The sequence below is a fragment of the Heptranchias perlo genome, chromosome 7 (genome assembly GCF_035084215.1).
Source record: "Heptranchias perlo isolate sHepPer1 chromosome 7, sHepPer1.hap1, whole genome shotgun sequence".
Classification (NCBI taxonomy): domain Eukaryota; kingdom Metazoa; phylum Chordata; class Chondrichthyes; order Hexanchiformes; family Hexanchidae; genus Heptranchias; species Heptranchias perlo.
The window spans coordinates 4414438-4423403 of NC_090331.1; the positions used below are offsets into that span (position 1 = coordinate 4414438).

Consider the following 8966-nt stretch of genomic DNA (forward strand, 5'->3'; position numbering starts at 1 on the left):
CTGGGAGTTGTAGTCGCTGTCAGCGCGGCGAACTCTCCCCCCGCACAGTCCCTGCACTCGCCCCGCGCGATCTCCAGCTCTCCGACAGTCACTGCCTGCAGTTTGCAGCGGAATAAGACCCGAGTTCCCGCTTCATAACCCACTTTTAACGGGTGTTTACGAGGTTTAAAGACTACCACTCCCACGGTGCCTTGCGCAGGTTGCTGGGCATGCTGGACGGAGGAGGACTGAGATGGCGGGCGGTTGGAGGACGGGGCCCTGGGTCAGAGGTAAAGAGTGGCGGGGCCGGGGGGGGGGGGGCTGTGACCAACACCGAGCGGGCCGGGCCGGGGCGGGGCGGGGCGGGGCGGGGGGGTCGGTGTGCGTGGGGCCGGGGGGGGGGGAGTTCAGTTTGTTCAGTGTTGATGATCCGCAGGCTCGGTGGATCAGTCGGTCTTTTTCCTGACCGTCAATTTCGGAAGTTGGTAAAAAATCAGACCTCCCGCCCTGATGGTGAGGGTAGAGAAAGAAAATCACCCCCATCACCCCCTCCCCCCCAATCACCCCCCGCATCACTCCCCCCCCTCCCCCCCCCTCCCACTCCCCCCCCCCATCCCCCCCCCCCCCTCCCCCCCATCCACCCCCCCTCCCCTCCCCCCCATCACCCCCTCCCCGTCCCCCCCCCATCACCCCCTCCCCGTCCCCCCCCCCCATCACCCCCTCCCCGTCCCCCCCCCATCACCCCCTCCCCGTCCCCCCCATCACCCCCTCCCCGTCCCCCCCATCACCCCCCCCCTCCCCCCCCCCATCACCCCCCCCCATCACCCCCTCCCCGTCCCCCCCATCCCCCTCCCCCATCTCCCCTCCCCATCTCCTCCCCTCTCCCCCACCCTCTCCCCCCGTCTCCCCATCACCATCTCCCCCACCCCATCTCCCCCCCCCCCCCATCTCCCTCCCCCCCCCCCCCCATCTCCCCCTCCCCCCCCCCCATCTCCCCCTACCTCACAACTCTGAATCCCAGTCCTGTTGGAACTCGATACCCAAGAGTCACATCTCGAACACTGATGTATCTCCCAGCAGCAAGAAGAAAGGGGATTAAGAGTAGTTTAGACCACATTGACCTGTCCCTTCTCTTGCGTACAGCGCTGACCATCCCACACTGACCCATCGTGTGTATGAGCGAGTGGTCAATCTATGGAACAGGCTCCCGAGGGAGACAGTGGAAGCAGTTATTGTTGATTCATTCAAATGGAAATTAGATAGATTTCTTTCAAATAATATTTGGATACAGTTTGTGAGTAATTGGAGACATGACGTGTGGTGAGTGTAGCAGGCTCGGGACCTGAATGACTAGAACTCTGATCCCCTGTGAGTTTAACTGTAACCCAGCTGACATTTTCCCATAGCACAGAAATTTTTTGTACAGATGTAACAATTGGATTGACTGCTTCAGACTACCATCCAGTGACCCCTATAGTGTGCGTGTGAGTGAGTGTCCACATAGTCTTCGCACTGAGGACACCATCCAACGTGTTGTGTGGCACTACCACCGTGCTAAATGGGATAGATTCAGAACAGATCTAGCAGCTCAAAACTGGGCATCAAAGAGGCGCTGTGGGCCATCAGCAGCAGCAGAATTGTATTCCATCACAATCTGTAACCTCATGGCCCGGCATATTCCTCACTCTACCATTACCAACAAGCCAGGGGATCAACCCTGGTTCAATGAGGAGTGTAGAAGAGCATGCCAGGAGCAGCACCAGGCGTACCTAAAAATGAGGTGCCAACCTGGTGAAGCTACAACTCAGGACTACATGCATGCTAAACAGCGGAAGCAACATGCTATAGACAGAGCTAAGCGATTCCACAACCAACGGATCAGATCAAAGCTCTGCAGTCCTGCCACATCCAGTCGTGAATGATGGTGGACAATTAAACAACTAACGGGAGGAGGAGGCTCTGTAAACATCCCCATCCTCAATGATGGCGGAGTCTAGCACGTGAGTGCAAAAGACAAGGCTGAAGCGTTTGCAGCCATCTTCAGCCAGAAGTGCCAAGTGGATGATCCATCTCAGCCTCCTCCCGATATCCCCACCATCACAGAAGCCAGTCTTCAGCCAATTCGATTCACTCCACGTGATAACAAGAAACGGCTGAGTGCACTGGATACAGCAAAGGCCACGGGCCCCGACAACATCCCGGCTGTAGTGCTGAAGACTTGTGCTCCAGAACTAGCTACGCCTCTAGCCAAGCTGTTCCAGTACAGCTACAACACTGGCATCTACCCGACAATGTGGAAAATTGCCCAGGTATGCCCTGTCCACAAAAAGCAGGACAAATCCAATCCGGCCAATTACCGCCCCATCAGTCTGCTCTCAATCATCAGCAAAGTGATGGAAGGTGTCGTCGACAGTGCTATCAAGCGGCACTGACTCACCAATAACCTGCTCACCAATGCTCAGTTTGGGTTCCGCCAGGACCACTCGGCTCCAGACCTCATTACAGCCTTGGTCCAAACATGGACTAAAGAGCTGAATTCCAGAGGTGAGGTGAGAGTGACTGCCCTTGACATCAAGGCAGCATTTGACCGAGTGTGGCACCAAGGAGCCCTAGTAAAATTGAAGTCAATGGGAATCTGGGGGGAAAACTCTCCAGTGGCTGGAGTCATACCCAGCACAAAGTCTATAGAGTGTGCCTATAGTGTGTGTGTGTGTGTGTGTGCCTATAGTGTGTGTGTGTGTGTGTGCCTATAGTGTGTGTGTGTGTGCGCCTATAGTGTGTGTGTGTGTGCGCCTATAGTGTGTGTGTGCGCCTATAGTGTGTGTGTGTGCCTATAGTGTGTGTGTGCGTGCGTGTGCCTATAGTGTGCGTGCGGTGTGCCTATAGTGTGCGTGCGTGTGCCTATAGTGTGCGTGCGTGTGCCTATAGTGTGCCTATGTGTGTGTGTGTCTATAGTGTGTTTGGTCATTGGAGGAGGAGAGGGCCTGCTTGCCTGTGACTCCCTCCTCTCACACTTGAATAGCCGGCCACAGCTGTACAGACTCTCGCCTGAGAGCTGATTGCCCGGGTGGGCTCCTGGTGCTGGGGAGCTGTGAGCCAGCGTGGAGTCAGCACCTTCAGGAGAGGAGGGGAGAGACAGAGTCACGCAGACGGTGACCGATTGAGTCATTGCCCCAGGCTGAGCCGGGCGCACTGGCGAGGATGATGTCCTGTGCCCTGGTGCCCCTCTTGTTTTACCTTCCTGTGGTGACCCTGCCCGACGTTTTGCTTTCTCTGCAGGCCTGGTCCAGCTCACTGCCCCTGCCACCTGCTCAGCTCTGCCAGTCCAGAGTCGGCTGGCACCAGTCGCACTGCGACAGAGCCTTAAATCCATCTACTGTAACCACGGCAGCAGACCGGCACTGCGATCAGAAGAGGCTCCGGGAGGACCAGTCTCACGGCGCCCGGAATACATCCCACAACGGAAGGCCAAGAGTCCGATGGGAAAAGTTGGCCTGGCCTGGTAAGAGCGGGAAGCGGATGGATCCCAGCGGAGGAGGGACCCTTCCATTTGATCAATGTGTCGCCTCCTCGCGGGCTCCTCTCTGATCTGTAACCACTGGTGTGACGCTGCCTGGTGACTCGGGGTCACCCTGACTCTGAGGGTCTCACTTACCGTCTCACGGACTGAGTTAGTTGATCCGAGCCAGGGCGACATTAGGGGCAACACCCCGCACGAGGGAGGGGAACAGTCGGCTCCATTATTGAATCCCTTTCAGGCAGTGCATTCCAGATCATAACAACTCGCTGTGTAAAAAAAAATCTCCTCATCTCCCCTCTGGTTCTTTTGCCAATCACCTTAAATCTGTGTCCTCTGGTTACCGACCCTCCTGCCACTGGAAACAGTTTCTCCTTATTTACTCTATCAAAACCCTTCATGGTTTTGAACACCTCGATCAAATCTCCCCTTAACATTTTTGATTGAAGTAAAAGCTATATCCTTCTACTCGTGGGAATGTCAGTCACTGCCCTCTCCCTGCCTACATTCTACGACAGAATGAATTTGAATTGATCTTAATAAATTATACTTTTTTGCCCAGTGAGAGGGCCACACTATCGAGGGGTCAGTCAGTCTCACAGTGACTGGGCCGCACTATCGAGGGGTCAGTCAGTCTCACAGTGACCGGGCCGCACTATCGAGGGGTCAGTCAGTCACACAGTGACCGGGCCGCACTATCGAGGGGTCAGTCAGTCTCACAGTGACCGGGTGCACTATCGAGGGGTCAGTCAGTCTCACAGTGACCGGGTGCACTATCGAGGGGTCAGTCAGTCTCACAGTGACCGGGCCGCACTATCGAGGGGTCAGTCAGTCTCACAGTGACCGGGTGCACTATCGAGGGGTCAGTCAGTCTCACAGTGACCGGGTGCACTATCGAGGGGTCAGTCAGTCTCACAGTGACCGGGTGCACTATCGAGGGGTCAGTCAGTCTCACAGTGACCGGGTGCACTATCGAGGGGTCAGTCAGTCTCACAGTGACCGGGCCGCACTATCGAGGGGTCAGTCAGTCTCACAGTGACCGGGTGCACTATCGAGGGGTCAGTCAGTCTCACAGTGACCGGGTGCACTATCGAGGGGTCAGTCAGTCTCACAGTGACCGGGTGCACTATCGAGGGGTCAGTCAGTCTCACAGTGACCGGGCCGCACTATCGAGGGGTCAGTCAGTCTCACAGTGACCGGGTGCACTATCGAGGGGTCAGTCAGTCTCACAGTGACCGGGTGCACTATCGAGGGGTCAGTCAGTCTCACAGTGACCGGGCCGCACTATCGAGGGGTCAGTCAGTCTCACAGTGACCGGGTGCACTATCGAGGGGTCAGTCAGTCTCACAGTGACCGGGTGCACTATCGAGGATTTGCTCCTCTTCCTATTTCATGTTCTTTTATTCTGCTGGTGTTTTATTTACTATCCTCCCTGCAGTTAGTGGGGACAAGTTACAGATCGTGCCATCGATCCACACCTCTCCCCTGGTCACTTTGCTGCAGGTTAATTGGTCTACCGTCTGGAATCATCATCTTTCTTCTCACAAAACGAGAGGTGGACAAGAACCGACTGAAGCAGCTGAAGGTCAGACAGAGGATGAAGATGGCCAACGAGGGCGAGTACCAGAGCGAGCGGTACCAGCGGGATCCAGCGGAGCAAGAGAGCGGCGCGATGGGCAGGGCGTAACTCCAGGCGACCAGATGGACAGACCATAATCGAAGCTCCCATCACCTCTCCTTTCCTGTCAGTCTCTCCTTCCCTGGATGTGATTGACCTTCTCAGTCTCTTCCCCCTCCCTGTAACCTCCGGTCCCACCTCCCACTGGACATCTCACCTGCTCCTATTTGGAGGAGTTAATCGCGAACCATCAGCCTGCGCTTTTTTTTCTGGGAGTCTGTTCCACATCCCGGGAATGGGAGGAGGAGAACGGGTTAAACTCTTTGTGCCTGTCTGTGTAATCCCAGCTGCTGACTGTCAGACCATCTGAAATCTGTATAATTGCACAGCAGGTGCACACTGTTTATAATTTAAGATTGACAATTGTACGTTACTTGTTGTCTCATCACTGTCGAGATTCTGTCTCAGACTCCACTTTGTTTTACGTAAATATAACTATATATTAAAAATATGACACAATTCTTATCTACATTTTCCTTACTTTCTGTGTCACAATTTGTGAGTAACAGCTTTATGTTTACACTGCAGTCCTAACAACTCTCAAGAAGCTCGATACCATCCAGGAAAAAGCAGTCCCCTTGACCGGAGAGAGTGGGAATAGTTTGGGATTGATACAGGGCCATGGGGAGAGAGCGGGGCAGTGGGATTAGTTTGGGATTGATACAGGGCCATGGGGAGAGAGCGGGATTAGTTTTTGTATTGATACAGGGCCATGGGGAGAGAGCGGGACAGCGGGATTAATTTGGGATTGCTGAGGCAAAGATCTGGCACGGACGTGATGGGCCGAACAATCATGTGTGTTGTAAACTTTTATGGTTCTATAGATTTGACCGCAGATGTTGAAGGTTGTGACATGTTTAGCGACCACTGGAGGGTAGCCCTGAGCTACAATCAGGCCAGATCCTGCAGAGGGCTGTGTCAAATCTGAGCTTTAGGAGGTCGAGGCTTTCTCAGACCTGCACCAACCTTCTCCCTCCAGAGGCAGCGTCTCATTGTGTCTTCAGCCGGTTTCTTTGAGTACAGTAGGGTAGTGGTTCTGGTCTGGCAAGCAAGAGGTCACGAGTTCAGATCTCACACCAAGGCAAGCTGGGAAACTGAGTTGAATAAATCTAGCCCCAGGGAGAGAGTACGGTGCTTGTAAAAACCAAACCAGTTCGATAATTCCCTACAGAGAAGGAAACATGTCACTGCCAATCCTCGACTCTAACTGCCCTTTCGAGTGGCCTAGCAAGTTAATCACAGGAAAAACCAATGTCGGAGGGTCAGTACTGAGGGAGCGCTGCACTGTCGGGGGGGTCAGTACTGAGGGAGCGCTGCACTGTCGGGGGGGTCAGTACTGAGGGAGCGCTGCACTGTCGGGGGGGTCAGTACTGAGGGAGTGCTGCACTGTCGGGGGGGTCAGTACTGAGGGAGCGCTGCACTGTCGGGGGGGTCAGTACTGAGGGAGCGCTGCACTGTCGGGGGGGTCAGTACTGAGGGAGCGCTGCACTGTCGGAGGGTCAGTACTGAGGGAGCGCTGCACTGTCGGGGGGTCAGTACTGAGGGAGCGCTGCACTGTCGGAGGGGCAGTACTGAGGGAGCGCTGCACTGTCGGGGGGGTCAGTACTGAGGGAGCGCTGCACTGTCGGAGGGTCAGTACTGAGGGAGTGCTGCACTGTCGGAGGGTCAGTACTGAGGGAGCGCTGCACTGTCGGGGGGTCAGTACTGAGGGAGCGCTGCACTGTCGGAGGGTCAGTACTGAGGGAGTGCTGCACTGTCGGAGGGTCAGTACTGAGGGAGTGCTGCACTGTCGGAGGGTCAGTACTGAGGGAGCGCTGCACTGTCGGGGGGTCAGTACTGAGGGAGTGCTGCACTGTCGGAGGGTCAGTACTGAGTGAGTGCTGCACTGTCGGAGGGGTCAGTACTGAGGGAGCGCTGCACTGTCGGGGGGGTCAGTGCTGAGGGAGCGCTGCACTGTCGGAGGGCCAGTACTGAGGGAGTGCTGCACTGTCGGAGGGCCAGTACGGAGGGAGCGCTGCACTGTCGGAGGGCCAGTACTGAGGGAGTGCTGCACTGTCGGAGGGCCAGAACGGAGGGAGCGCTGCACTGTCGGAGGGCCAGTACTGAGGGAGCGCTGCACTGTCGGGGGGGGTCAGTACTGAGGGAGCGCTGCACTGTCGGGGAGGGTCAGTACTGAGGGAGTGCTGCACTGTTGGAGGGTCAGTACTGAGTGAGTGCTGCACTGTCGGAGGGCCAGTACTGAGGGAGCGCTGCACTGTCGGAGGGCCAGTACGGAGGGAGCGCTGCACTGTCGGAGGGCCAGTACTGAGGGAGCGCTGCACTGTCGGAGGGTCAGTTATACACTTAATAATTCGCAACGTCATGTAGGGAATTAACAATTCATACACACATCAGGCAAATCATTAATGTATACAACCTTTAAACCAAGGATTTTATTCATCAAGGCAGCTTCTTAGTGATCAGTTTCTTGTATCTCGAGCTCCTCTCCTATGTGCGTGATGTTCGACTGCAGTGTGCGTTCCTTGTGACTGCCGCGGGGTGAAGAGACTGTTCTTTTCTCAAAAGTCGTCTTTTTATATTTTTTTACCGATAGGACATAGGATTGGGGCGGGTCATTCTTTTTGTCCAATCACTCCCTGTTGCTATGCCTCAATCATTAACATACCCCAATGATTGACAGTTTAGGCTTTGATCAAGTGACTGGAGAACATTTGATGTAGAAAAGACCCTGTGTTCGAACCATGGAATGTAAAAGGCCCCTTTGCTCTCTTTGTTAACGGCCTTTCATGTACAGATAGCCCATTTTATTTCTATACACAGACATCTTTAACGGCCCTTACGTCTCCAATTTTGATTGTTTCATTGACTTCAAATCCATTCCTTAAACCATTTGACCATATGCTGGGTGCGATACTATTTGATGTTTTACAAATCCCAGTTCTTTGAACAAGTTATTAGATAAGAGTGAGAAGCCAATGCCTTTTCACACCTGTCATTGCTTTCCTGATCCGAAGCCTTTGATCTATATCCTTGTTGCCTTTTCTTGCATCACCCCCTGCTGTGTTGAAAAGCTTGTGCTTCCAAAAGCCTGTGTGTTTTGAAAGCCTGACAACCCTCCACCGCAATATTATCCATCCAGCTTATTTATTTAATAATCTAGATATCTATCCCCGGTACAATGTCTTCGATCCCGAAACTCAGACTTCTCCAATGCAGTCAGCGTCAGCGAGGGAAAGCACGATTGATAAGATCACAGTTTACAACATTACTGTGTTTGCAGGTCTTCAAATGTCTTCTGTCACAAAGGGGTTTTGAACCCCACAGTACTGAGGGAGTGCTGCGCTGTTGGAGGTGCCGGAGGTGAGACGTTAAACCGAGGCCCCGTCTGCCCTCTCAGATGGATGTAAAAAATCCCACGGCCATTATTTGAAGAAGAGCAGGGGAGCCCTCCCTGGTGTCCTGGGGCCAATATTTATCCCTCAACCAACATCACTAAAACAGATTATCTGATCTTTATCACATTGCTGTTTGTGGGATCTTGCTGTGCGCAAATTGGCTGCCACATTTCCTACATTACAACAGTGACTACACTTCAAAAAAAAGTACTTCATTAGCTGTAAAGCGCTTTGGGACATCCTGAGGTTGTGAAAGGTTCTATATAAATGAAAGTCTTTCTTTCTTTGGAAGGTAAAATCCTGGTCCCTGGATTTAGCCAGCTTCCTCGTTCTTAGAGCCCAGGGGAAAGAAATTTGTTTAACAAAGTAACTCTTTCGTTTCATCTCAGTGATGGAG

At 53.9% G+C, this 8966-nt stretch overlaps 1 protein-coding gene across 1 annotated transcript; it reads left to right on the top strand.

Moving 5' to 3' along the window:
• The first annotated feature begins 165 nt into the window (after window positions 1-165).
• Window positions 166-5633, top strand: si:ch73-71c20.5 (DUF4748 domain-containing protein). The gene is made up of 3 exons (XM_067986957.1): window positions 166-269; window positions 3259-3481; window positions 5000-5633. The coding sequence occupies exons 1-3, from the start codon at window positions 233-235 to the stop codon at window positions 5181-5183; spliced, it is 444 nt and encodes a 147-aa protein (XP_067843058.1). The 5' UTR covers window positions 166-232; the 3' UTR covers window positions 5184-5633.
• The last annotated feature ends 3333 nt before the right edge of the window (window positions 5634-8966 follow it).

What these genes read in the sequence shown, in the direction of transcription:
- si:ch73-71c20.5 (XM_067986957.1), top strand. Translation starts at nt 233, where the DNA reads ATGGCGGGCGGTTGGAGGACGGGGCCCTGGGTCAGAG. An exon ending in GACGGGGCCCTGGGTCAGAG is followed by an intron (nt 270 to 3,258) that starts GTAAAGAGTGGC and finishes CTTTCTCTGCAG; the next exon opens with GCCTGGTCCAGCTCACTGCC. An exon ending in GGAAAAGTTGGCCTGGCCTG is followed by an intron (nt 3,482 to 4,999) that starts GTAAGAGCGGGA and finishes ACTTTGCTGCAG; the next exon opens with GTTAATTGGTCTACCGTCTG.